Genomic DNA, 26,818 nt, shown 5'->3' with positions numbered 1-26,818 from the left:
CAAAAAAAAAAAAAGTAAATAAGTTACATATAATATATGACATTATACTATGCAACATACTTGAGCTCTTCTTATATTCAGATCAAAATTCAGATTAGCTTGTTTTGCATTATTATCAAACTCAAGTGCTTTAATCCTTTTCTTAACATGTTGGTTTATACTTGAAGCAGTATCCACATATTGAACCCATTGTTTAGAATTCCCTTTCCATTGGTTTATATTATTAATACTAGATAACGAACGAGTGTGGACTTGACTGATTAAATCAATATTTTGATGTATAGCTTTGATAGCTGTTGAAATAGCATTCACCTATATTATTTATTTTTTTATTTATTTATTTTTTTTAAAAAAAAAAAAAAAAAAAGAATGAGGTCTTTCCTTCTTTTGTCTCTTAATGATATACCTCTGCTAAAAATCCTTCCATAGTTGAAATGTCTGATTGTGCTACAGATTCAAATATGTATTGGGGATACTTGCTTTTTTTTATGCTTTGCATTCCATAAGAAGAAGCCTTTTGTTGTTTGATCCGCTCAGGTACTCTTCTTGGACCAAATACATCCGTACTAGATTCACATTTTAACATATAGGTTATATATTCTTTTTTTTTAATAGTTTATCTGACTTTTACCTATCTGATCCATTATTCTATTACAAAAAAAAAGTTTATTTCTTAATTGGTTTATATACATTATTTATTCAATCTTATCCGATTTTGTTAATACATAAATATTTATATTTACTCGAGATTTATCTAATCTATTTTTATTATTCACATAACTTTTATTTTGATTTTGATTCATGATTTTTATATGTAAATAAAAGGAAGAATAAAAAGAAGGGAGAGTTGTAGTATTTAAAATGTTTTACATAAAGGAGAATAGATAGATAGGTATAAAAAAAAAAGAAGAAGGTTAGTTGTGTATTCCCATTGTAAATTAAAATAGCTTTATGCCTATTCCTAAGATATAAATTAGAGAATTATAATTAATAAGGTATACATATATGCTTTCTTTTGCTAACCTAATAAAATGATAATTCTATTAAAAACATGTATTGACATATATTACGACGTCAATAATGTTGACTATTATTACGTAATATAATAATAATAATAATAGTAGTAGTAGTATATGAATATTGGAATATTGTTGTTATAGTTACTATAAATTCATATTGACGCATTACTATCTTCCCAAGAAAAATAAGAGCTTATTATATTTTAGTAAAGAGCAGTAGCCAGCTAGCATTTGTGCCTTTTGTTGAATATGAGTGTTATTCACTTCCTAACTAAACTTTAATCCAAGATTATCTAGAGAACAAACTACTCCAGATAACTGTTTGAGGGACATATCCTTGCCTATATTATTGTTTATATCATATGCACAAGTCACAATAGGAAGCTAACATTATTAACTACTATCAATACTTGGGAGAAGTACTCCTCAATAGGTTTACAGCAGTCTTCATTTAACGTTACCGAAGAAGTGAAACGTGATTAGTCCACTTGTTTTCTGTTGTTGTGCGACCAATCTGTTCTAAAGTCACAAAATGGTTTCCACATTGCAACTGTTTCTTAAAATATTATGATTTATTACAGTCAAAGAAACTAGGCTGGGCCAATGAGAAAAAAGTTTGATCGTTTCAAAATTGGATTGGGACACCAATGCAAAAATGGGACACCAATATGAAAGTGGGATATATTGAGACACGCTTAGTTTTTGGGCGAATGTATAAACAAGAAGCTATAATCTTATTCTATTTAATAAGAAAGGCCACTAATAGACTATCAGACTACTATGATGAACATCCAGATTAGGGTATGATTCACCTAACTTAAATGATCCCGGAACGAACAATCCTCATGGAGAATATTCCATATTTAAATTACTTAGGACAATAAGGAACATTTCTGTGAGTTTGATGGAGTGATTGAACTATCGTTTTTGAAATAATAAAGCCAAGTAAAGTGATTAGGATACGTAGAATGTAGGGTTTTCATTGTTCGTAAGAAAGAAAGACCTAGAGCCACCAAGTCTTGGTTACAATCATTATTTATACTCTGTAATATTGGGCTCCGTATGTAGTGCAGGTACCAATGTTATGATAATAGTGGATCAGAAAACTGACAGTTTCATATGATTATATTCATACAAGTAACAAATAACGATAAATGTATGTAAAGGATATCATCTTGGATCAATAAAGTTCTTCGGTCAGTTTACATTGAATAAACACTCACACAAGCATCTAGATCAACCCACTGTTTTTGTTTTTGTTTTATATATATATCTTTTTTATCTACCGATTCTATAGAATGAAAACTTAAATGACATCCCCTTTCTCCTATTTTAGTCATTTATGCTGATACCCATCAATTATTGGTCGAGGCTGTACCAAAACTGACTCACAAAAAACTATACAACTTTGCTGCTTTATTTGTTGGTCAAGGAAAGAATGCCGATGCCGAGATCCCTAAAGCTTTCTTACAATTTAGTAATAAAATGTGAGAAGATTTTAATAGGCAACAACAGTTCCCCAACATTCAGTATAGCACACTAATCTCAATAGTCATGCGTAGCTTTGAGGCGCTTATAGAGAATCATGTTGGAGCCAACTTCAAGCCAAAAACGTTGCGCTATCTCTTTACGAGGCTTTCTGACACAACTGAATTTCCAGACCTCCCTTTCCGAACTGGTGTCAAACGCGACCTAGCTGAGCAGGTATATAATGCTATTTGTACTAATCAAGAAGTAATTTACCCTGCTAATCTGGAAGTTGCCGACACTCGCAAAACCTCAATCAACAACAATCTTATTGATGAATGCCGTCAAAGATTACATGGCTTGAACCTGACTGAAGCAAATTACTATGCTAGATCTCACTTGTATTTGCCGTGGTTATACCATGTTTTAGAAAGAATGGAGCAGCAAGTCATCATTCGTGAGCCAATGTTGACGCACGCCGTCTGATTTCTAATACATCATCAACAAGGACGTGTAACTAGGAAGCTTTGCGATATATATTTCGGAACTTTGAGGCAATTAAAGGCTATTACACAACCGGGTTAAAAAAGCTCAAATATCACAGCTATAGAAACAAGCAAAAAGCATTGACCGAAATGTGTAAACGGTTGTTTACAGGTAGCAGAAAATACCAAGAAGGCAATCCTGATATACAGCAAGCAAATCAGCAAAAGTGGAAACCGTTAGTCCCTAGAGACAATGCCGGTGAAACTGAAAGGCCTACTGTAATGGCGTTTCGTTCTGCTCAGTTCAGTGGGCTTCGTGGGAATGTACCTTCTTCAACAAAGGTATTCAGAAAAGCCTTACTAAATTATGTCAAATCAACCAGACACAACCAGCCAAATTCAAAAAAGTACGTTGTTATGATTGATGAGTATTTCACAAGTCAAATATGTCCCAGATGTCATACAAGAAGTACTTCCAACCAACGTGATAACTCCAATATGATGATCCATCCAGTTCTCAACTGTCAAACTTGTAATACTCGATAGAACAGAGATCACATGGCGAGTCTCAACATATGCTCTATCTTTTTGTATATGGCTACCAACAACAACAATCGACCTGAAGAGTTTTGGCGGAGGTAAGCTATCTTGATATTAATATAGATTTCATTACTTCATATACTAACAACACTATTATTATTTGTGGAAAAATAGCCTTAACAATTGAATAACATTATGTCTTGTATAACAGCAAGACACCCCATATTTACAGGTAAGTTGACCTATTGAAAAAAAGTTTTCATTCGCCCAAAAATTAAAAGTATCTTTATATGTCCCATTTCCGTATCGCTGTCCTCCTTTCGTATCTCTGTTCCACTTTCATATTGGTGTCCCAATTCAATTTTGAAACAACCAAATTTTTTCTCATTGGCCCAACCTAGTTTCTTCGACTGTAATATCAGTTGGATTCATCATTCTTGCGGCTCTAACTGAACAAAAAAAAAAAAAAAAAAAAAAAAAAAAAAAAAAAAAAAAAAAAAAAAAAAAAAAGAGAGAGAGAGAGAGAGAAGATCAAACATTATATTACAGAAAAAGATGAAGCAATCCCATTCTGTATTTAATTGTCTAATAAAATTTACTCGATACTGGAATGCCCCTTTTTTATTTGTAAATTTTTATTGTTTCAGTGTCAAAAAAAAAAAAAATCATAATAGCTCAATGTTTTTACTTTTCTTCTTCTTATTACTAATACAAATAAAATGTCATGCAATCTTAATGATTGTTCAACAAGAACACCATTCTTGCATAGAAGGTCTTTGATTGTTGCTACAAACGACACGTTACCACCACCTGTTCATTTCGAATCTTTTCGAATCTCAGAGGAACAGTTAAAATCATGTACAAACAACAAAGTGAAAGAATTTTATAAAGTAATTATATATAATATCATATTATAATGAATTACTCTTAAAAAAAAAACATCGATCTATACTAGGATCAAAATAAAATGATTGACAAATTTGTTCAAGTGGATCGAGTTGTTGAATCCTTACAGAAAACTGCTTCCAATAATTACGGAGCACTAAACGATGAAGAAAGCATGTTATATCCTGTAGACTCATCTTTAATACCGGCATCGAATGAATCTACACGTTTATTATTGGATAACAATACGACTCGTTCCAGTTCACCTGATGATATTATGAATGCTAAATCTCCGCTTTGGATCATTCATCTTGCCATCAATCTATCGTTTTTAGCCAATGTTGCACTCTTCTTGACAAAATTGATTGTAGCATGGTATTCAGGTTCAATGGCTCTTTTAGCGTCTGCCTACGAAAGTTTTCTAGATATTGTTAGTAATGCTATCATTTTTGTTACTGCTCGTCTTATTCGACAAAGAAACTATTATGCTTATCCTGTAGGAAAGTCACGTATGGAACCACTAGGGATCATTGTCTTTGCTGTCATCATCACTACTTCCTTTTCTCAAGTACTAATATCTTCTATTGAAAAACTTACAACAGGTGAAGAAGGTGAAGTAATTGATCTTAGTGCAGCTGCGATAACTATTTTAGCCCTTAATATAATTGTGAAAGGTATACTTTGGATTTGGTGTGTTTCTATTAAGGGTAGTTCAAGTGTAGAGGCCTTGGCATATGATCATGAAAATGATGTTGTTTTCACTATTGCAAGTACATTATTTCCTTTGATAGGTAACTGGATGAAATGGTCCTGGTTAGATCCTATGGGTGCCATTTTATTATCTATTTATATTATTTATGAATGGATGGAAGTGCTATTGGAAAATATTAAGAGGTTAACGGGACAGGCTGCAAGTGCAGATGACATTAAGCAATTAACATACATGGCATATCGTTTCTCAAAAAAGATTATGGCGGTGGATACAGTGCGTGCTTATTATGTAGGAGATCGTTTATTAGTAGAAATCGATATCATTTTACCGCCTGATTGCCCACTTAGAGAAGCTCATGATGTTGGAGAGGCTCTTCAAGATGCATTAGAGTTAATGGATAATGTAGAAAGAGCCTTTGTCCACTTAGATTATAGTGCAGAACATGAAATTGAACACAGACGAGCTGTGGATAACATCTAATAAATAAAGAAAATATGCGTATTTATTTATATACTATTTATTGACTATACTCTTTAAGATATTGCTGGCATTTCTTTTTTAATTGATTTACAGTGTGTTGATATTCATTAAGTTCTTTATCCCAAAACATAGCTTTATAATCATCGCCATGCTTATCAATAAGTTTCTTAATTCTATCTGCTTCAAATTCTGATAAGTTTCTTTCACGATGATATACTTTAGAAGCTTGTTCTTCCAATTGTCGAACGACATCTGTTTTAGCCTCAACAGGTGCAAATTCTTGATCCAAGATTTCATCGTGTGTCATGGCCTCACCAACAATAATACGTACAACATTACCTTCATCATCACGTTGAATTAAACCCTCTCCTGGCCCTAATTTCTTTTTAAGTTCTGCAACTTCTTCCTCTGTTAATTCGCTAAGTTCTTTTACTGGTTCATTGTTATCAGGTTCTTCTGTTTGTTGTTTCTTAGGATATTTCTTTTCTGCACCACCACTTTCACCATTTATATTGGTAGCTAAACCAAGTTTTTCATAGCTATTGAAATAAAATTAAAAAAGGAATATTAGTTTATTTATCTTTTTTTTTTGTTTGTTTGCGATTATAAATTTGTAAAATTACTTTTGCTTCACTGTTAATCTTTTGTCCCAATTAGCTTTAATAATTGAACTACCCTTTTATTTACATTGAAAAGATTCGATGTTAGATCAGATCATGAATTTAGATCTTTATTTTCTTTAAAAGGAAGAGAAAAAAAAACTTACATAGATGGTACATCTCTTTCTATGCCTATCAGCTACTCGTCTAGTATTCTTTTGTGTATTTCTTGCAGCTCTTTTTTGAAGTACGGTACCCATTATAAAATTTTAATTATAAAAAGAAAGATTATTTATTGACAAAAAAAAAAAAAAAAAAAAAAAAAAAAGCCTCGATAATACTTTGTGACTTGTAAATTCCAACCACAAGATATCCAATCAAATTAAAATGAAAGGTCAAATATTATAATTAGCTATGCTATTAACCATTGTTTATAATTCAAATAAGCATTCATCATGAACATTTTATTTCGACTTGATAGACTATGGATTTTAAAGATGTTCATCACACAGAATAATACAGTATTATCATTGTAATGAAGCTTTTTTTTTTTTGTTCCTTGGAATTAAAATAATAAAGCCTTATTATTCGGACTTTCTTTTTTCTTTTTCTTTTTCTTTTTCTTTTCATCATTTCTGCATTATTAATATTATTTATGAATTATAGTAATAACACTGTTTATCATAAAAAAAGAAGCCATGCTCCTTCCTATGATGACATCGACATAGCTCCCTCTGGTATTATACCAAAAAAGAGGTTTATTTCCGAGGAAAGTTTTGCAAAGGACATGGCTGCCATGTCACTTGATTCTTCAAATGAATGTAAAAAAAAAAAAAAAAAAAAAAAAATAGCCCATTCGTTACACACTCAATAACTTTTAAATATTAGATTTACCTCAACAGTTAATACAACCATATCAACCCACTTGTTATCAGTTTGATAACAATATTGATAAAACTGAACTTACTAAGAATAAAATAAGAATTGATGATATTGATCAGTTCTTATGTGATGATGAAGACAACAGCTTTATCGATAATATGGAGGAGATAACTACTGAACAAAAGAGACTTATTGATAATGGCCTTTTATTAGAGTTAAAACCTGGTGATAAAAAACCTAGGATTCCAGACTTTGTACTTGCAAACTCCTCCAATCTAATAGAGTAACATATAGATGATATCATTTGAAACCTATTTTTATATAAACTTATATGTATTTATATATAAATATTAGGCTGATGGATCCAAGAGATAAAATAGCAATTACAAATATATTACAGCCTAACAAAAGTAAACAACATATTGAAATCTTAAATCATCCTAAAATACTATCTTATAATTCAATGGATATTGATTAAAAATGAATCTTTATTGTAAAAGTAATAGGTCATGTACGGTACGTTTATCTTCCCTTGAATTATAATTGATTGCTTCCATGTATTCAGAAAGACAACTCATATGATCCTTAAAATCTATAGAGGAAAAAAGAAAAAAAAAGTTATAATAAATAAATTGTTGATGAATTGTAATAATTTATACCTAAGCTATCTTCTGGATTACAACTGCAACGACGAATGAGTTGATCCTCTGCAGGACAATGCTGATAAATGCTATGTTTATATCCAACATCATTAAAGAAATGAATTTCATCTCTTCTAAGATATAAAGCAGCAAAGATAGAATGAACAGGCGCATCACCCCATCTATTATACATTTATTAAATGATTTAAATTACCTTGATTCTCAAGTTTTTTTTTTCATTTTTTATACTCACCTTTCATAAAAGAATCCACCTGTTTGATCAAGATATTCAAAGAATCGTTGATAGGCCTCTGTATGCCATAAATCTAATCTTGCAATCTCAAAATTAGTCCAAAAGTGGCATCCATTATAAGTCCTTCCTTCATCTTTAGAGATAAAGTTAAAGATGGTATCTGTAAGAGGAAGATCAAAAATGATTTGTCCTTCCTTGGCCATATCGGATGTAAACCTTTTAACTGTATTCCAAAGTGTAGGAATTGTACCTGAATGTTCTTTAAAGGAAATATTGAATGCTGTATATAAACAAGTATGAAAATTAAAAAAAAAAAATAGTAGAAGAATTGGGGATATGACTTTTGTTACCATATTTTTTCTTATTTTGCTTCATGTAAAGAAAAGGATCATAATCCAAGTCACAATAATATCTTACATCAGGTTCTACTCTCCAATAATATTCTAGTTTAAGACTTAAAACAAGAGGATGTCTCCAAAAGAATCCACTAAAATAATAATCAAAGGAGTTAAATTACACAGTAACAATTTGATAAATCCTCTTATATATTTTTTATTTATAAATCTTTATTATAATTACCTTTGGAAACGACACATATGTCGATAACTTTCACTTAAACCATAAGGTAAGCCTTTCATTCTTTCTCTTCGTTCTGCTGCCTTGTGTTGATCAATCCAATCAGGATATCCCCACATGCTTTCATTGACTAACCCATAATGAGTTCTGCTAGATGCTGCTAACGTTGTTAATTTTTGGAATTCGTCAGTAAAAGGCTCATCATTTAGAAATATCCAAGGATAGTTAAACTTGTGATTAAATCTATTTTCTATACATATGTATACATATTTATATATTTATTTTAAAAAATAAATAAGTAAATACAAATATATGTTTTTTTTAATTGATATATATATCTATATCTATCTATTTATCTATATATGTATATATATATATATATATTACCTACATCATGCATGGATTGTAATATGCCAGAAAGTTCTGAGTTTCGTACCAAGACAATAAAGGCAGCAGCTTGACGTTCTGTTATGTTAGTAGCAGTAGGTAAGTCAACTTTTAGTTGATAGGGAAGATGATGAGGCTGGATTGTATAGGAGTCAGGTTGATCGGCAAAGTGAGGGTCATATGTTGGTTTGTGATAAACATAATCTACTTCTCGTTGATTGGAACGTTTACCAAAAAAATATAAAAGCATACCCACAAGATACAATAAAAGACTTATTTGAAGTAAAAAACATAAATATTTACGTGCAACCCCCATCTTCTGTAAAAAAAAAAAAAAAAAAAAAAAAAAAAAAAAAAAAAAAAAAAAAAAAATAGGGGAAAAAGATGTGAAAAAAAAGTTTTTCTTTTCTTTTCATAAATTTATTACTATATACAAAATTATACAAATTAGTTTATATTAATTTTTGATAGAATGAATGTTATGCATATAATTTTTTTTTAATATATGTAGTGCTAGTATCTTGCGCTTTCTCTATCTCTCTCTCTCTCTCTCTCTTTCTCTCTCACTCTCTCAGTTTTAGATATGATTTATTTAAATGACAATCCACTTAGTGCTGATCCCATCGTATCATCACCGGGTCATATAAAACGATTTTACAAGAAACATCGCTTTTGGAAAGCTACAATCCGTATTATTATTTTAAGTTCTCTTATTGTTCTTTGCATTTTTTATTTCTTTGGACCGAATGTTGAATGGAAATCCATTTCTGATTTTAACTATTCAAAAGACGCTAATTTTATGAACTATCTATGCTCAAATCAACCAGAATCACAATTACTATTATTAGAGCATCAAAAAGTAGAGGGATATAACTTCTTTGATGAGGTAGATACAATTATTCCTGATGAAGTCTGGAATAATTTACCCGTTAAAGCTGCTTATTATATGATTGTTCGTAATGAAGATCTCTTGGACTCAAGGTCAGTCATCAAAAGTATGGAAGATCATATGAAAAATGGTACACGTTATCCCTGGGTACTTCTCAATAACCAACCATTTACATCTCAGTTTAAGAAATATATTAGAAAAGTGACAAATGCACCCATTTTTTTCGGTCGTATTGATTTGAGGACGTGGGAGTATCCTTATTGGATTGATGTACCTAAAGCAGAGTATCTAATGCTCGAACAAGGATTGTCGCATTCGATTCATAAGGGCATTAGTCTTAGTTATCATCAATTGTTGCGATATCAGACCGGGTTCTTCTTTCATCATCCTTTATTGAGAGATGTTGAATATACTTGGCGTGTAGAACCTGGAGCAGATTATAGCTGTCATATGGATGATGATATGTTCATGTATATGAAAGAAAATAACAAATCTCTAGGTTTTGCACTTACTATGAAAGAATCCAGGGCAACAATACCTACATTGTGGGAACGTGTGAATGAATTTAAGGAGCTCTACCCCGAATATATTCTGCCTTCAACAGCAACCATTTATCCTTGGATTTACGATAAGCAAAAGAATTTTTATAATCGTTGCCATTTCTGGTCCAACTTTCAAATTGCCAATTTATCCTTCTTTCGGTCTGAAGCATATCAAAAATACTTTCAATACCTTGATAGCACAGGAAATTTCTTTTATGAAAGGTATGTGTATTTCATATACATATATACGTTTGATTTTCTTTTTAATTTATTTATTTGGTGGGTGGATATGGGCTATAGATGGAGTGATGCACCTGTACAAACAATTGCAGCAGCATTGTTTTTGAAAAAAGAACAAATACACTTTTTTAACAATATTGGGTATTCACATTCAGTGGCCTCGCATTGCCCTTACAATGAAACACTTTTACAAAAATGCAGTTGCGACATTAACTCTAATTATGGTAAATTATTAAAATAAAATTAATGATTGCTTTATTAATTTTTTTTTTTTTTTTTTTTTTTTTTTTTTTTTTTTTTGTTTCCTTAGATTTTCATCGTGGTAGCTGTACTAAACGATTATTAGAGTTAATCGATCCAGATACTTTGAATGATATGTATAATTTTATCCGTAAAAAAAATATTACGATGTCTATAGGAATAAAATAAAGTTTTGACGTTATAATTAAATTTTACGATACGCATTCTTGTACACACAAACGTTGCTATCTATAAATATATTCACTCCTTTTTTTTTGCTGATAGAAGAAAAAGCTATTCATTTATTCTTTCATATACGTCTTTTTTTTTTCTTATTTTTCTTTTATTTCTTTTTATTATCATTTTGCTTGAACAAAACGATGGGCTTTCATCCAAGACATTTCTTATCAACCAAAATAATATTTCGAGTTATTATTATCAGCGTTATCTTATTATGTGTTTTATGGATCAATAGATCGACTCTCCCCAAAAACAGATATTGTAACACATCTGTTGATTGTTACAACCTTTTAATAGAGAAAGCTCGACAATTCCAACAATCCAATATTATGTTAGAAGGGAAACAAAGCCTAGATTTACCTACGACTGACATAACTTTAACTCAAGAAACGGAGAATCTGTCATATCTTTTGAATGGTGCAAAAGATGTAGATCGAGAATACAAAATGTTGACTGATCCAACTCTACCCCGTGTCAAAGCTGCCTTTGTGGTCTTAGTTAGAAATAGTGAACTTTATTCTTTACGATCCTCTATGCGTTATCTTGAATCTCGTTTTAATCATAAATATAATTATCCGTGGATTTTTCTCAACGAAGAACCTTTTACAGAGGAATTTCAAAACTTAACTCGTATGATGACGAAGGCTGATGTTCAATATGGGCTTGTCCCTGAAGAACATTGGAGTTACCCGGACTGGATTGATCAAGAGAAAGCTGCTGAATGCCGTAAAAATATGGCTAGTAGAAACATAGTCTATGGTGGAAGTGAAAGTTATCGGCATATGTGTAGGTATCAATCTGGATTCTTTATGTTGCATCCGTTATTAGATAATCTTGATTATTATTGGTAAGTAAGGAAGGAAAGAGAAAAAAAAAGGACAAGTTTTAATATAGTGGGTGAATATATATCACTGACAATTATAAATACAAAAAAAAAAAAAAAAAAAAAAAAAAAGGCGTGTTGAGCCTGGAGTTAAGTTTTCTTGTGATATAGAGTACGATCCCTTTAGACTAATGCAAGAAAGAGATTTAAAGTATGGATTTACAATTGCACTTAAAGAATATAGAGCAACAATACCTACTTTGTGGGAAACCACAATCACTTATGCAAGAAGCCATCCAGAATATGTTTATCCTCGTACTAGGCCGGATAGTTTATTAAAGTTAATCAGTAACGATAATGGTTGGTCCTATAACCTTTGTCATTTTTGGAGTAATTTTGAGGTAAAATTATTTATCTATCATATGTTAAGCAAAATTATATATAAATATGTATATATGTATATATACACATTTTAGATCGCTTCTGTAAAGTTTATGAGATCAGAAGGATATCAATCCTACTTTAAATATTTAGATGAAGCTGGTGGGTTTTTTTATGAAAGGTAAATTATTGATATTGTCATCCTAACAAGTTATGAATTAACTTTTAATTATTTGTAGATGGGGAGATGCACCTGTTCACTCGATTGCAGTGGCTTTAATGTTAAAGAAGAGTGATGTTCATTGGTTCTATGATATTGGTTATAAACATGATAACTTTGAACACTGTCCTACTGAGCAAGAATGGTTTGTGAATAGTAAATGTTATTGTAACCCTGGCACTTCCTTTGGTAAAATATATGTAGAAAAAAAAAGCAGGCATATGAACATATATACGTGAATATTATTCTAATATAAACATGTCTGACATAGATTTTAATCCTGGTTCGTGTACAAACTTATTTTTGGATGTAGTGGGAAAGAGTGCTTCTGATTTTATTATTACAAGACCTGATGAAAAGGATTTATAGGATTATATATCCACATATCCATACATACATACAAACGAATATACATATATTTTTATTTTCATACATAAATGTATAAATTTTACTATTACTTGAAAAATATTTATCAAATATAAGCATATATTATGTGATATTTACATTCGACTAACACCATATAGGTTCCCACCTTCAACTTTATTATTATAAATAGTAGCAAGACAGAATCCAATGACAGTTCGGGTATCTCTAGGATCAATAATACCATCATCAAGAAGACGAGATGATGTATAATAGACATCTGATTCTGCTTCAACCGAAGCCTGGAACATGGCTTTTCTCTCACTAGCTAATTCTTCGTCAATCTTTTGACCCAACCTACCATATATATATATATACATATTAGTTTTCGTTCTGAATAAATTTGAGACTTTATATATATATTACCTAGCAGCACCTTGTCGCATAACGAGGTCAAGTACGCCTGTTAGTTGCTCAGCACCCATTACTGAACATTTAGAATTAGGCCAAGAGAATAAAAATCTATATAGAACATCATTAGTTTAAATATAGATTACATAAAAATATAATTATTACCTGGGCTCATAAGAACGACCACACATTGCATAATTACCGGCACCATAGCTAGCACCCATCATAATAGTGATTGCAGGCACAGTAGAATTACTGACAGCATTAATGAAACGAGAACCAGCCTTGACAATACCTTCTTCTTCATATCTTTTACCAACCATAAAACCCGTAATGTTTTGCAAGTAAATTAATGGTGTATTTCTATATATATATATATATATATATGTATGTATATACATAATGTACATGTTAAATAATATTATTACTTAAAATAAAGCAAATTATATATATATATATATATATATACTTCATATTGCAAAGTTGAATAAATTGAGTAGCTTTATTGGCTTCTTGAGTGAAAATAACATTATTATTAGCAAGAATACCAACAGGGATACCATGAATAAAAGCCCATCCACAAATAAGATTTCCTCCATAATTCGGTTTGAAAGCAGTAAATCGTGACCCATCTACAATACGAATAATGACTTCTGTGGCATCAAAAGGGATACGAATATTAGCAGAAACAATACCCAATAATTCCTCTATATATATATGTGTGTGTGTGTGCGTGTGCATAAAAGTTAACTCTATTTAAATACGGATGTATCATATAGAATACTTATGATTACCTGCGGCATAATAAGGCTCTTCATATTGACCATTCAGGTGCCTTGGGGGTAAATTTCCTTTTTGTTCCCAATTCAAATTAGCAACCCATTCACGGGCTTTACGAATACCGTCATATTCATCATTAGCCAGCTGGTCACTAACGCCAGAAACACGAGAATGCATGTCGGCGCCACCTAGGCTTTCAGCATCTGTGACTTCTCCTGTAGCCATTTGAACTAGAGGTGGACCACCTAAAAAGACTTGAGCTTGTTTCTTAACCATGATCACATAATCACTCATACCAGGAGTATATGCACCACCTGCAGTTGAGTTACCAAATACAACACAACAGGATGGAATACCAACTTTTGATCTATCGAGTATTTTTTATTTTTATTTTTTATGTAAAAATAAACCTCTTAATATAAATTAATATAGCAAATCGTTCACTTACTGTATAGCTTGGTTACGAAAGCCTGCACCGCCACGATGGAATACACGAAACTGTTGTTGTAAATTTGCGCCAGCCTATAAATTTAAAGAAGAAAAAAAAAAGAGAAAGATTAATAAAGAAAAAGAAAACTACAAAACTACTATAAAAACAAAAAGCAAAACAAAAGCCTACTGATTGAACAAAAGTAATTGTTGGCAATTTGTTCTGTATAGCAATTTGATGTAGACGACCGCCTTTAAGAGCAGATATTTCGTTCATAGCACCACCAGCCATAGTTGGAACATGTGCAGAAACTAGACAAAGGACTCCACTGCATGACAAAGTTTTATTAATATTTCTTTTTTTTTTTTAAAAAAAAAAAAAAGGATAGTTTATAATTCATAATTTTTTTGTACCTAACAAGTCCAATACCAGCAACGACTGAGCCGCCTTTTATACCAAAATAATTTTAACATATATGTATATATATGCATATATACTATTATTAGTCTTACCAAGCGTCATATCATCTTGTCCATAACCTGCAAGTGCACATAATTCAAGGAAAGGTGAGTCTTCATCTAAAAGTACCTCAATACGTTCACGAGCTTTAGAATAATAATAGGATTAAGAATAAAGGCGAAAGGAACTTAAATCTCCGGATAAAGTTAATATAAAAATACCTGATAATTGTCCCCGTTTTCGATGTAAAGCAATATGCTTTGGTTTGCCTTCTCCTGTTGCCTCCTGAAGCCGCTCTTTTAATTGATCAATGAGAACTTGCCATTCCTTTATATTATTATTGTATTCATCAGTAGTTTTGCTAATATAGGTTGAGTGACGAGGAACAAGATGATCTCGAGAAGACATAGTAGACATTATAATATAAAGTTAAGAAAATAAAATAAAAATAACAAAAACAAAATAAAGTGTGAAACAAAAGGTTCTCATAAGATAAAAAAAAAAGTACATATGCTATAATGGTTACTATAGAAGTTGAAGGCAGTCACTTTTCCTCCACTTTTGCTTGTTAAGGCATATTGACCTTTTGTCAGCATAAACACATGCAATTGAAGAGAAAGCGTTTAATGATATAATATAAAAGACAAATTTCCATATATAGTATATTCTTTTTTTTTCCCTTTTATGATGTGTTATTCAACCTTTTCAAAAAGCTAGATATATTTTAGAATATTTAATTTTACATTAATTGTATTAAAGATGCTAATAATTTTAATTTTTAAGTTTTCTTTGTCATTAAATTGATTACGTTTGATTCTATGTTTATAATTAAAGACTATAATCGTCCTAAATGATTTAAATCAGGAAAATAAGCCTACAAGCATGTATATACACATACTCGTAATATCTACCAATATTTTATTTTTTTTACTTCATCAGAGATATATAAAGGAACATTGTTCATAATAACATTTTTCTCTCTGCATATTTATCCAATTCATCAAGTGTTTTCGAGACACAATTTACAATTAGTAACAATATCCTTCAGTATAATTAAAACTCCCAACGCTAAATTAATATTATTTTTTTAAATATATATACATCTACTAGAACTATTTATATCTTTTACATATTTACAAAAAAAAAAAAAGTTAGTGTTTTTAATACTTCCAGAATGGAATGTCATACTGACTTTTCTAAGAGAGCAGAGATTATTAAATATACCTTGTACAGATTACTTGTCATACCTTGATATTCCTTTAAAACCGGGTAAATTCCTTGATGCTTCAGCAGTAAGTCAATAAAACATTAATAAGATAACAAAAGCCATGAATCAAATCAACTCTGTTGGTATTAACTCTAAAAGTTTTGATTGTCTTCTTTATATAATGCATCTATATTCAAATAGTGCAAAATTAATTGTAATGTGGATTTGTTATTAATATTTCGAATAGTAGCCCGCTCAAAAAAAAAATCTGTTAGAATGATTGTGTTTACCGTTTATTTAGTAGATCATTTTGATCCTCAAGTAGAGCAATGCTTTATTTGCTTAGTAACTTATTCCTTAGCCTAATTGAATTACTTGAAGATTCTTTATTACAACCTCTATTGTCACATACCCAGACCTCCTTCAACTGTTTACATTAGTACAAACTTACAAAGAGTCCCCTCTGGTAATTATGTATCCTTATATTAAACACTATTAAGGTGCTTACTTTCAGACAGATTTATCAACACTATTTACAATATAGCCCTGCTTGTCTTTATAATTGTATCAACATCAAAATGATCTCAAAGTCTCACTCTTCTTTCGGGAGGGATCGAATCTTTTGGCTATTAATGACTCATATTGAGCATGATTGCGTCCTTTGTTGATATCTTGGATGACTTCTCAATGATGTTTCTTGGCTATGCCTTAATCATCTTTATGATAAATTTACCTGTAATAATTTTATTAAATACCTTTATATACACCGTCAAATCCAAATGATATTAACTATCGCTGGTTCGCTTTCTGTCTTTTCTCAACAAACTTCCTTGAAAAAAAAAATTAAAGTCTCCATAATTAGCATCTTCTTGATTAGTTCGATGACCAACAATATATATCATTTTTGCATGAAATTGATTGTCTATATTACAAACACTTTGTCTTCTCTCATCAACCCTAATGTTAAATTGATGTATTGATTCTCCAAAGAATATTTTTTTAACCTTCTCCTTTTTAAATTAGCTAATGAAATGCAGCATAACTAAATTGCAACACGATCATTGTTCATTTTTAGTTTTAATTTATTCAGTGAGCATAATATCTAGAAAAGGGTATAAATGACACCTTTTTTTTTCTTTTTTTTTCTTTTTTAGCTAAATGGGGGGAGGAGATGTTGACAGTTATTCTAAAGTTAAGTGGCAAGTTATTCGCAGTTAAAAGCTATTTCAATTTGATTTACGCACAAGAATTAAAGTTAATAGTTAATAAGTATAGAGTTATACATTAAATTGATTTAGTTCAAATAGATCATTGATTGTAATGATATTTCTAATAATGACCTCTTCAAATAATTCAAGAGATTTATTGATTTATATGATTTTGTACACTAAAATCAAATGATTAGTTGTGTATCTATTTATGTGTGTGTATGAAAACAATATGAACAATGGTAAACAGTATGTAATATTGCTAATGTTACTAAAACATCAGACATTTGTTTATTATTAGTTTTTCGTTAAATACTTCTGGACAAATATTAATACTTGAACTTTACACAAAATACATTTGTATTATCTTTTTTTTTTTTTTTTTTTTTTTTTTTTTTTTTTTTTTTGCTAATCAGAATATAAAATATAACCATTGAAGAGGACAATAATTTGATTATTTCAGTAGAACAATAAGAAAAGGTAGAGTATATTAATTATTTTACGTAAAAGGATAAATCTACTTTACATGTATATAGACGGAATTATTATAGAAATGCAGTTATGAATCTTACAATCATACCATGGAGATATATTACTGTCCTTTGTTCCGTAAACTAAAGAAATAATACCAAGTGTCTTACAGAGCTGAGCACATTTCGAAGCACAGTCAATACGTGATAGCCAACGTCTGTTGCTCTTCTAATGCTTCTTCTCCTAAAGCCAGGGAAATTGGCTTTAATATCGCTGCGAATAGTGACATCTTTGTGTATAATACTGCTGTACAAGATAACTGGCTGTAAAAGTAAATACTTGAATATTTTTATCGAGTGTGTAGGTCTTTCTTTTTTATTTTTTAATGTCAAGTACAATACTAACCTATCAATTCGATATAACAAATAGATAATATGCAACTTTTATTTCGATTGAAATTGACTTCTAGTAATATTGCTTTTATTATAGATATTCTGATTTGATTCTCCTAACTTATGTTTGAACAATTCATTTAGAAAACCTAGCATGTTAACCTAATTTCGTTACTGAAAAAAAAAATAATAATTTTCTGATAGCATTTTACTATATTTTACAGTCATATACATATACAAGTAGTATAGCTATTGTTTTCATATACTCTGTCAGCTAACACTTTGTTTAGCTTCTTCATTCTACTTTCCTCAAAATTTAACTCAATTGGAACAGACTGTAGTTCTTTTTATACTGATAAATTAGTCAAATGTTTTTAGATAAGGCTCATCCTCTATTTCGATAATAGAGTACATTGCTTTATCATCATCTTTTTTTTTTTCTCAAAAATATACTACGATTATTGCTTATAGTTACTATATAAAGTAAAAAGAAACGCTGTTGGGCAGTAAGCATGCTTATTGATTTTTTTTTTTAAGAAAATTTGATTTTGAAAATCCGCTATTTGAGACCTTACGCACTTTAACTAACAAAAAAAAAAAAAAAAAAAAAAGATAAAAAGGACAGTAGTGTACAGTTTATTTATTTCTTTTATCTCTTTATTTCATTATATTTTTCTTATTTTTTTTTTACCCTATTCTTTTTTTTTTATTCTTGTTGTTTAATTGCAAACTTTATTTACCTAAAACAGTTATTAAACTTCCTGATAAGAAAAGAAAGCAGCTAAATACTATCTTTGTTAATTATCCCTTTTACTCTTTTTTTTTCTTTTTTTTTAAAAAAAAAAAGTAAATGACAAACTTAGAAAACTTAAGGACTAGTAATACTAGTCACAGGAGAGGTAGACCAAAAAGTAATGGTCAATCATTAGCTGCTAATCCACAAGCGATGAATGATCAATACCAACTTGTAGATTACACCACATTATATAGCCTGGATACAAAAGAACCTTTGAAAATAGTTAGTATTGAGCATGAGAAACATCAGACATCTTTAGATCTATCCTGGTCCCCACTTTCTGCCTTCCCTTTTGCAGCAACTATAGGTGAACAACACGTTGATAGTAGTAATAGTGATCAAAATAACTCTTTCAACAGAAAGGATCGTTTAAACTCCGAAATCACTGCGACATCCAATTCTGGTAGCACAATGTTAGTAACGCCAAAGAGTACTGTCAATAATGATGTAACCTATTTTCATGGTATTAATTTAAGTAAACTACCTCAAATCAAGTACACTTGTCTACAGAATGCTAGTAAATGCAATGTTCATTGCGCTGATAACAAAGATAAAATAGTTGAAATACAAAAAAATCATCAAAAGAAGAAGGAACATTTCATTAAAGAACGAGCTTCAACTTTGCATCAATCAGGTCGAGATAATAGTATTCCTTCAATTTATAGTGAATACGATGAAAATAGTATCAATCATGGTATATTCAATCGACCTGAAAATCATTATATACGCTATAGTGAGCCCACTGAAGAAGAGTTTTACAATAAAATTGAATACGATATGGATGAGATGGATGATGCCTGGCTTCAGCTCATAAACAAAGAAAGAAAGCAGCAGAACTTGAATGAAGTATCTGACTTTTTATTTGAAGCTATTATTGATAAGCTAGAAAAAGAATGGTTCATTTTGGTAAAGATCAATACAAACAAATAAGTCGTATTTATAAGACACGTATATATGTATATGTATATAGATTTAATGCTATAGTCAATATGATTTAGGCTAAGAATACGCCAATAAGTCCAACAGAAAAAAATAAAGTGGAAGAAAATAGTGTTAATAGAACATCTGAAGACATCCCCTGTGCCATCTGTAATGATACTGAAGCTGAAAATTGTAATGCCATCGTCTTTTGCGATGGATGTAACCTAGCTGTTCATCAAGAGTGTTACGGCATACCTTTTATCCCAGAGGGACAATGGTTTTGCAAAAAATGTACTATTTTGTCTCCTAATACATCTCTTTCCTGCGTCTTTTGTCCTAACGAAGGTGGTGCATTTAAACAAATTAATGACCATGAGTGGAGTCATCTTTTATGTGCTATTTGGATCCCAGAGATTTCAATTGGTAACACTACCTATATGGAACCCATTCAAGATATCGATAAAATACCAAAAAGTCGCTGGAATTTGACATGCTACATTTGTCATAAGAAGAAGGGTGCATGTATTCAATGTGTCAATAGTCATTGTTGCGTTGCCTTCCATGTTACATGTGCAAGACAAGCTAATTTATGTTTAAAGATGACTTATTGTCCTCCGAGTGACCCAAATGATGTTAATACTGCTGGTGTTATGTTAAATGCCTATTGTATGCGTCATGCACCTAAAGATTACACAATAGGAAACGACGATCATATAAACAGTCTTAGGATTGCAGAACCATTTAATGTTAATGAGGATAGCCATAAACTTCTAGATGATGAAGATGTCCAAACAGAACAAGATACCACAAGTAACAGTGCTAATAGAAATAGTTTCAGTAACTATAGTCAGCCGTCTTTTCAACAAAATAATTTTTCATTAGCATCATCTATACCCATAATGCCTGATTCTATTCTGAAAAAAATCACTGATTTACCATGTGTTCGTTATTCTAAAATCGAAAATCAACAAGAGTTCGTTAATATCATTGCCCGTTATTGGTCCTTAAAAAGACAAAATATGAAAGGTGCGCCTTTAATTAAACGATTACAAATTGAGGTACATATTTATATTATATTATTAAAAAAAAATAGATGCTTCTCCATCTTACTATTATTATTTATCTAGCCCTGGTCTACTTCAAGTGAATATCTTACTGAAGAAAACCTTCAAATCAAAAAATTGGTATGTGTAGAAATATATATGAACTCATTATTAGTCATTTAATCTATAAAACATGTGTATAGGCTATGATAAAAGTTCGACAAAACCTTGAAGACCATCGTATATGTGCTGAACAGCTTCGAAAACAAGAACAGGAAAAACTTGACCGCATCAAAAAACAAAAGGCACATATTGACCATATTCTATTTCCTATGGAATCAATCATTCGACCTATCTTGGATGCGCTTGTACAATTTGATCCTCCCGACACTTTTTTATATACCAAAGATATTACTGATTGCCCTTTTTTCTATAAAATTCAGAGTGATTTTATAGAACATCGATATAAAACTCTAGATCAATTCAAGTATGACATCAGAATATTACTTGAACAAAGTCCAATGAATAAGATAGCTGTAAAGATGAGAGCAACATTGGAAAAACTATTTGATGAGGCAGACAATAAGATATCCCAACTTTCATTACTTCAAGATGGTACCTTAGATACGTATATTGATAATTTGATATCTAAAGATAATGATGAGATGAGGTATCATAAGCCTGTTATTGACCAAGAGATTGAAGGAATGGAGATAAATATAAACGAGAAGGGACCGTCCCAGAAAGAATCAAAGAAGCATTGTCAACATATAAAACCCAAATTAGAAACACTTTATACTAAAAAACGAAAAGAAATCCCCAGTAGGACACATAAATGGCCACGAGTAGGTGTCTATATCGAAAACGAAAATGCAAGAAGGAAGCGAATGAAGACTAATGAACTTCATGATGAACAGGCTACATCAAAATTAGTCAAACCATCCAAGTTTCGCAATGAACAAGATCATTTTATCACAAATGGTTCTTGCGAAATGAAGCAAGCTAATTCTATTGTAGCCAATGTCCTTCCTGAAACTGTACAAATACAACATCCACAAGATCACCAAATTTTTAATCAACTACCCTTGCTTAATAGTGATGCTCAACATATCATGAATGGTCATTCAAGCACATTTACAACTACAGGCGATATCAAAACACCAGATGCAGTTACGATTCATGATAATAAACCAGCTATTCTCAAAACAACATCATTCATATCTAATGACACTATACCAACATCATCTATTGGTAAGAAGCGTCGTAGAAAAGGCAAATATACAAATTATCCAGCAGAGGAAAGGACGTCATCTCGAATAACACGTAGTTCAGGTTTACAAGCAAGCCTTAAGGAACTTACGCAACGACTTAAGAGATCCCACGAAGCTTCTACTCTTTATTCATCTTATAATGGTGTCTCTCAACTGCTAGTTAAACGCCAACCTACTGAAAAATATAAAGAAAACAAAAAAATTCATGCCCCTATTGGATGGGTATATATCGATGAGGATGATAATGATGATAAAAACAATGATATTAGCAATCCTATAATGGAAAATAGCACCACAACTAATAGCATTGAAAGCGAAGAAATTGATGTTGTGGGTGTCCAAAGAGAAGATAATGATGACACTGAACATAGAAGCAAACGCTTTAAAAGGCAAGGAAGAAATGATATTCCAGTACCTAATTTCAGAAAGGGAGAAATTGTTTGGGCTCGTGTTAATGGATATCCATCACATCCAGCAAAGGTAAAATAATAATAATAATAATGAATAAAACGCTATTTGCTGCACGAAAACAAAACAAAAAAAAATAACTCATCATTTTATTATAGTTTTTAAACTTATCTGATGAAGAAGCTGGACCAAAACTAGTAGCAAGTCGCCGTTATGCAGGTGATATTTTGGTAGAATTCCTTAAAGTGCCTGAAATGCATCGTTATGGTTGGGTTGGGCGTCGAACAATTTGCGAATTGGGTAGCAATTCAGAGGTCGACAAGGCTAGATTATCTGAGGTATTTGAGAAGCGCTATAAGCGAAGTGTTTTTATTGAAGAAGCAAAAGAAGGTTACCGATATGCTAGCTCAATCGTTGGATTTGATGCAGAAACAATTATTCATGCTGTCTTTGACTGTTCAAATAAGAGTAAGAAGAAGAGAAAGAAAACCGCTTAATATTAAATTGTTTGCTTTGACAAAAGAAAAAAAAAGCATAAATATGCTTTTTGTTCAATTATTTTACCCTCTTCTTTTTTTTTAAAAAAAAAATGTATATTTTGTATTTTCCATTTGATTTATATTTGTAGTTATACATATTTATTTATTTATTTATTTATTTTTTTGAAAAAAAAAAGATTTTCTTTAAATTAAATAAAGAATTGATTATATCCATGTTTAACGCTATATGATCATATTTATTTACACAATTATAACATATTACTATCAAGAGATTTTATATATGTATATACATATAAAGAAGAGAGATATAAATCAGATACAACACTTTACTGTAGTGATTATGAGCTATATAAGGTAACTATTATACTTTTATTCTGTCAAAATTACATGACAATTCGAATTAAATGGTAGTATACGTGTCATATAGGGGGTTTTTTTTTAAATATGTATTAAAATATGATATTTATACTATACTTGACATATGGAAAATGACACGTGTAATAAAGCTTTGACATGCATACATTGAAGAGGAATGCATTCAATCGATCTAAAGTCCCATGCTAGTATCCATTTATTACACATGATCTATATATTATTACAGTACATTTCTGATACTATACTGCTTAATCGCAACATTCTCTCTAATTCAACACAACCCTATATTTTATGCCTATGGTGATATTATTACAGATTTGTGTACACAAGGAGGCAATAACTAGAGAATAATAATAATATTCATATTTGATATTAATGGTAGTCTACCATATTCTTCATACATTGCAAGATTTTCAATGTCTTTGAGGATACAACTATGATAATCCTTAGCTTGAATAATAGTTTCTGCATTAGCTAATAGATTTTCCTTTTTTTTTTCCAATCTAGCTTCTTATTAACTCCTCCTCTTTGTACCTTTTGACTATTTTTATTCTATTATTATTCCTGATTAAATATAGCTATTGATTTTTCTTCCAAAACTACAAGGATATACAAATATGATTGTGTTATTTATTAAATAGAAGGCCTTTTTTTTTGTAAATAAAGAAAAGGGTGTAATTATACATTTCTATATATTTTAAATATATTATATATTGTATATAAAAACAAAAGGCAATAAAAAAAAGATATGTGCATATTGCTTTTTTTTTCTCCTTTTTTCTTTTTATAATGTACATAGGATAAAGGTTAATTATTTGAAGAATGAGCAGGTGAGGAAAGCTTATGTTTAAGCTCAATATATTCCTTATGTAATCGTTTAGCCTCATCTTCACGGTTAGACTTATTATGAATTTTGATCAAAGTTTGATACATTGATAGTAAGGGACGTATACCGTATTCATTCTTCATGAAATTTATTAGGTCTTCAGCCGCCTTGGGCCTCTTTCGTTTAATTGCTTCATGTCGAAAGAGATGTTGAAAAGTCACAGCATTTGGCTGAACATCGGCTTTTCCCATATTAACAAACATCCTCCTTGCCAATTCTATATCTCCATTAAAACAAAACCATTCGATTAAGGTATTATAGATTTTTAAATCAGGCTCGATTTCATATTTGGGCAGCATTGTGTTATAAATATAAGACAGTCCTGCTACATTCTTATTCCGACCATGAGCATTGATCAGGGCAATGAATGTGTCCCTATTAGGTTTGAACTGGGCTGGAATTGTGTTGGTATCAGTCATTTTAGGAGGAGGTAGAGAGCGGGCAATGGGTGCCATAAGTGAAGTAAAGCTAGGACGTTCGACTGTAGACAGCTCAGGATGAAGTAAACTGGACATCAAAGAAGCCTGTTTCGGTTGTTTTGGAAGAAAATAGGTACTAAAAATTTGATCAGCATCTTGAACATGTCCTAAACATCCATGAGCTTCAATCATGATATTACATGTACTTTCATTTGGCTTTATTTTTGACTCTTTCATCTTATTAAATATCCTGAATACCTCTTCATATTTCTTACACTGAAGAGCAGCAAATAAATATAAATTATAACTATATTCATTAGGTTGTTGTTCCTTATTTAATTCTTTCCAGCAATTTACTGCCGAATTCCAATCATGAGATCGTCCATAAAAATCTAGAAATAGATTATAATCGCGAACGTTGAGCTTATGTTCTTGAGCTTTCATATTTTCGAGAATATGTAATAAGCATTTACGATAAAACTTGATGACTTTTGGACCGTATGCTTTAAGCCTTTTTAATTGGAACGCTTGTAATGCCATTGAATGATACTCTGCTGGAAGTTTACTGAGATTGTTTTTATCACATATATCTTGATAGGCCTTCCAAACTGCTAATGGATTATGCTGACGGATCGCTGTTAAGAGCTTTTCTGACATTTCGGCTGGGTATCTTGAAGGACGCAATCGCAAGGGATCCATTACACCTCCATGCACTTGACGACGAATAACAACATCATGATGCTTTGTTAATATGAATGTGTGTTGACGTGTTGAATTTAATAAGCATTTAATAGAGGAATAGGCTCGATTCATTTCACTTTATATTATGATTCTTTAACTTTTTTTTCTTTTCTTTTTTTTTTTTTTTTTTTTGAGGAAGGGGTAAAAAAAAAAATGTGCGTAAAGATGGGGGAGGGGGTGCCTTAAACAGTTTAATACCCAGACAGTCTTTAAAATATTGACGACAGCTATTATTATTTAAAGGAGTGATATGTAAAAGATGCTTATGAAAAGAATTCAAACTTCATGTTTAACTTCAAAAGGAAAACAATGTCATTAATACAAGCTATTATTCGTTATTATTGATAAACTCGTTCACTTAGTATTTGTATAATAAATCTATTTTATTATGTTATTGAGTAATTTATACTCAGTAGGCTTAACATTCACAGAGAAATGATTTCTAGGAAGCAAATCTTTTTTATATTCTTTTCTACTTGATCAACAAATAAATGGACGACTTTCCTATTGGTTATTTTTATATCAAATCTCGTAACTCAGGAAAAGTTATTGATGGTATCTAGTTTATAACTTTGCTGTTGTTGTTGTTGTTTTTTTAGATGTATTCTAATGACAAAAATTGTCTGATGTACTAATTTACTGTTTACAAAGTGGATGGCGCGTCTACAAAGGTATTTTAGACTTATTTCTTTCAAAAAAAAAAATACAACTATACACTAAATTAAAGTTACTTTCAAGAATGATGCTAAAATATTAATTTGGACACCTAAACATAATGACGATAGAGATAATCAACTTTGGTATTACCAAGTAAATAATACAATGATGCTCATCACACACACACACACACAAAAAGAAAAAAACTTTCTATTTTATTTTGAATTTAACACACAATATCCTTTATAGGACGGGTTTATAGTTAATAAATGTTCAGGAAAGGTATTGGATGTTCGAGGTGGGCCATTAGTGGATGAGGCATGGATTTGCCAATATGATCGTAAACTTATATCAGAGGCACAAAATCAAAGATGGGGTTATGAAGATGGATACATTTATACCTTAGCAGACCCACATATGGTATTAGACGTTCGAGGAAATCAAACAAACGATGGCACAAGAATGATTTTATATCATAAAAAATTTGGTTATGACAGTCTTAACCAACTTTGGGACTTAGTTCCTGCTGGTGAAGTTAGGGCAGAACGCGAAGTTTTATTTGAAGCAGATTTTGATTAA

The 26,818-nt window shown here is 30.8% G+C and overlaps 14 protein-coding genes across 14 annotated transcripts; 10 read left to right on the top strand and 4 right to left on the bottom strand.

Annotated features, from left to right (window-relative positions):
• Positions 1–2,573: 2,573 nt before the first annotated feature.
• On the top strand, positions 2,574–2,972 carry BX663DRAFT_490248 (uncharacterized protein; the record flags this gene model as incomplete). Its single annotated transcript, XM_051524946.1, has 1 exon — positions 2,574–2,972. One exon carries the CDS (start codon positions 2,574–2,576, stop codon positions 2,970–2,972), a length of 399 nt encoding a protein of 132 aa, XP_051378239.1.
• A 35-nt stretch (positions 2,973–3,007) lies between these two features.
• Positions 3,008–3,878, top strand: BX663DRAFT_525712 (uncharacterized protein). The gene is given in 3 exon segments (XM_051529811.1): positions 3,008–3,503; positions 3,525–3,758; positions 3,773–3,878. 2 exon segments carry the CDS (start codon positions 3,254–3,256, stop codon positions 3,611–3,613), a joined length of 339 nt encoding a protein of 112 aa, XP_051378238.1. The 5' UTR covers positions 3,008–3,253; the 3' UTR covers positions 3,614–3,758; positions 3,773–3,878.
• A 352-nt stretch (positions 3,879–4,230) lies between these two features.
• Positions 4,231–5,588, top strand: BX663DRAFT_556054 (cation efflux family-domain-containing protein; the record flags this gene model as incomplete). Its single annotated transcript, XM_051531684.1, has 2 exons — positions 4,231–4,401; positions 4,467–5,588. 2 exons carry the CDS (start codon positions 4,231–4,233, stop codon positions 5,586–5,588), a joined length of 1,293 nt encoding a protein of 430 aa, XP_051378237.1.
• Positions 5,589–5,625: 37 nt separating this feature from the next.
• BX663DRAFT_490245 (ribosome biogenesis protein Nop16) lies at positions 5,626–6,447 on the bottom strand (the record flags this gene model as incomplete). Its single annotated transcript, XM_051524945.1, has 3 exons — positions 5,626–6,127; positions 6,212–6,264; positions 6,355–6,447. The coding sequence occupies 3 exons, from the start codon at positions 6,445–6,447 to the stop codon at positions 5,626–5,628; spliced, it is 648 nt and encodes a 215-aa protein (XP_051378236.1).
• Positions 6,448–6,817: 370 nt separating this feature from the next.
• On the top strand, positions 6,818–7,574 carry BX663DRAFT_462253 (uncharacterized protein). The gene is made up of 3 exons (XM_051523968.1): positions 6,818–7,008; positions 7,076–7,352; positions 7,424–7,574. The coding sequence occupies exons 1-3, from the start codon at positions 6,843–6,845 to the stop codon at positions 7,545–7,547; spliced, it is 567 nt and encodes a 188-aa protein (XP_051378235.1). The 5' UTR covers positions 6,818–6,842; the 3' UTR covers positions 7,548–7,574.
• On the bottom strand, positions 7,558–9,242 carry BX663DRAFT_533462 (nucleotide-diphospho-sugar transferase; the record flags this gene model as incomplete). Its single annotated transcript, XM_051530533.1, has 6 exons — positions 7,558–7,661; positions 7,729–7,892; positions 7,964–8,222; positions 8,314–8,450; positions 8,543–8,789; positions 8,927–9,242. 6 exons carry the CDS (start codon positions 9,240–9,242, stop codon positions 7,558–7,560), a joined length of 1,227 nt encoding a protein of 408 aa, XP_051378234.1.
• A 117-nt stretch (positions 9,243–9,359) lies between these two features.
• On the top strand, positions 9,360–11,033 carry BX663DRAFT_480475 (nucleotide-diphospho-sugar transferase). Its single transcript, XM_051524339.1, has 3 exons — positions 9,360–10,579; positions 10,658–10,821; positions 10,908–11,033. The coding sequence occupies exons 1-3, from the start codon at positions 9,510–9,512 to the stop codon at positions 11,024–11,026; spliced, it is 1,353 nt and encodes a 450-aa protein (XP_051378233.1). The 5' UTR covers positions 9,360–9,509; the 3' UTR covers positions 11,027–11,033.
• A 490-nt stretch (positions 11,034–11,523) lies between these two features.
• BX663DRAFT_443458 (nucleotide-diphospho-sugar transferase) lies at positions 11,524–12,870 on the top strand (the record flags this gene model as incomplete). The annotated part of the gene is made up of 5 exons (XM_051523566.1): positions 11,524–11,924; positions 12,034–12,301; positions 12,377–12,462; positions 12,521–12,690; positions 12,773–12,870. The coding sequence occupies 5 exons, from the start codon at positions 11,524–11,526 to the stop codon at positions 12,868–12,870; spliced, it is 1,023 nt and encodes a 340-aa protein (XP_051378232.1).
• On the bottom strand, positions 12,542–15,406 carry BX663DRAFT_525698 (carboxyl transferase). The gene is made up of 11 exons (XM_051529810.1): positions 15,166–15,406; positions 14,998–15,090; positions 14,899–14,932; positions 14,675–14,813; positions 14,504–14,577; positions 14,070–14,422; positions 13,745–13,982; positions 13,441–13,638; positions 13,291–13,386; positions 12,773–13,221; positions 12,542–12,690 (listed from the first exon to the last, which is right to left on the bottom strand). The coding sequence occupies exons 1-10, from the start codon at positions 15,359–15,361 to the stop codon at positions 13,002–13,004; spliced, it is 1,641 nt and encodes a 546-aa protein (XP_051378231.1). The 5' UTR covers positions 15,362–15,406; the 3' UTR covers positions 12,542–12,690; positions 12,773–13,001.
• Positions 15,407–16,657: 1,251 nt separating this feature from the next.
• On the top strand, positions 16,658–16,819 carry BX663DRAFT_443466 (uncharacterized protein; the record flags this gene model as incomplete). The annotated part of the gene is made up of 1 exon (XM_051523568.1): positions 16,658–16,819. A coding segment is annotated over one exon (162 nt), but the record flags the coding sequence as incomplete, so codon positions are not given.
• Positions 16,820–16,855: 36 nt separating this feature from the next.
• Positions 16,856–17,131, top strand: BX663DRAFT_443470 (uncharacterized protein; the record flags this gene model as incomplete). Its single annotated transcript, XM_051523569.1, has 1 exon — positions 16,856–17,131. A coding segment is annotated over one exon (276 nt), but the record flags the coding sequence as incomplete, so codon positions are not given.
• A 1,830-nt stretch (positions 17,132–18,961) lies between these two features.
• BX663DRAFT_525696 (uncharacterized protein) lies at positions 18,962–23,294 on the top strand. Its single transcript, XM_051529809.1, has 5 exons — positions 18,962–19,924; positions 20,017–20,997; positions 21,067–21,123; positions 21,186–22,733; positions 22,820–23,294. The coding sequence occupies exons 1-5, from the start codon at positions 19,073–19,075 to the stop codon at positions 23,156–23,158; spliced, it is 3,777 nt and encodes a 1,258-aa protein (XP_051378228.1). The 5' UTR covers positions 18,962–19,072; the 3' UTR covers positions 23,159–23,294.
• A 1,049-nt stretch (positions 23,295–24,343) lies between these two features.
• Positions 24,344–25,540, bottom strand: BX663DRAFT_533457 (uncharacterized protein; the record flags this gene model as incomplete). Its single annotated transcript, XM_051530532.1, has 1 exon — positions 24,344–25,540. The coding sequence occupies one exon, from the start codon at positions 25,538–25,540 to the stop codon at positions 24,344–24,346; it is 1,197 nt and encodes a 398-aa protein (XP_051378227.1).
• A 533-nt stretch (positions 25,541–26,073) lies between these two features.
• Positions 26,074–26,818, top strand: BX663DRAFT_556046 (ricin B lectin domain-containing protein; the record flags this gene model as incomplete). The annotated part of the gene is made up of 4 exons (XM_051531683.1): positions 26,074–26,137; positions 26,234–26,253; positions 26,321–26,392; positions 26,489–26,818. 4 exons carry the CDS (start codon positions 26,074–26,076, stop codon positions 26,816–26,818), a joined length of 486 nt encoding a protein of 161 aa, XP_051378226.1.

This window comes from Cokeromyces recurvatus, assembly GCF_025118155.1.
Source record: "Cokeromyces recurvatus strain NRRL 2243 chromosome Unknown BX663scaffold_43, whole genome shotgun sequence".
NCBI lineage: Eukaryota > Fungi > Mucoromycota > Mucoromycetes > Mucorales > Mucoraceae > Cokeromyces > Cokeromyces recurvatus.
Note: the sequence above shows the minus strand (reverse complement) of the source record. Positions and strands in the feature narration are given on the sequence as shown.

Bases quoted from the DNA above. Each gene is read 5' to 3' on its own strand.
- BX663DRAFT_525712 (XM_051529811.1), top strand. From the start codon at position 3,254: ATGGCGTTTCGTTCTGCTCAGTTCAGTGGGCTTCGTGGGAATGTACCT.
- BX663DRAFT_462253 (XM_051523968.1), top strand. From the start codon at position 6,843: ATGAATTATAGTAATAACACTGTTTATCATAAAAAAAGAAGCCATGCT. The intron at 7,009-7,075 runs GTAAAAAAAAAA...TTTAAATATTAG, and splicing joins ACTTGATTCTTCAAATGAAT to ATTTACCTCAACAGTTAATA. The intron at 7,353-7,423 runs GTAACATATAGA...TATAAATATTAG, and splicing joins AACTCCTCCAATCTAATAGA to GCTGATGGATCCAAGAGATA.
- BX663DRAFT_480475 (XM_051524339.1), top strand. From the start codon at position 9,510: ATGATTTATTTAAATGACAATCCACTTAGTGCTGATCCCATCGTATCA. The intron at 10,580-10,657 runs GTATGTGTATTT...TATGGGCTATAG, and splicing joins GGAAATTTCTTTTATGAAAG to ATGGAGTGATGCACCTGTAC. The intron at 10,822-10,907 runs GTAAATTATTAA...TTGTTTCCTTAG, and splicing joins CGACATTAACTCTAATTATG to ATTTTCATCGTGGTAGCTGT.
- BX663DRAFT_525698 (XM_051529810.1), bottom strand. From the start codon at position 15,361: ATGTCTACTATGTCTTCTCGAGATCATCTTGTTCCTCGTCACTCAACC. The intron at 14,423-14,503 runs GTAAGTGAACGA...AATACTCGATAG, and splicing joins TTTCGTAACCAAGCTATACA to ATCAAAAGTTGGTATTCCAT. The intron at 13,983-14,069 runs GTAATCATAAGT...ATATATATATAG, and splicing joins AGAGCCTTATTATGCCGCAG to AGGAATTATTGGGTATTGTT.
- BX663DRAFT_525696 (XM_051529809.1), top strand. From the start codon at position 19,073: ATGACAAACTTAGAAAACTTAAGGACTAGTAATACTAGTCACAGGAGA. The intron at 19,925-20,016 runs GTAAAGATCAAT...AATATGATTTAG, and splicing joins AAAAAGAATGGTTCATTTTG to GCTAAGAATACGCCAATAAG. The intron at 20,998-21,066 runs GTACATATTTAT...TTATTTATCTAG, and splicing joins TTAAACGATTACAAATTGAG to CCCTGGTCTACTTCAAGTGA.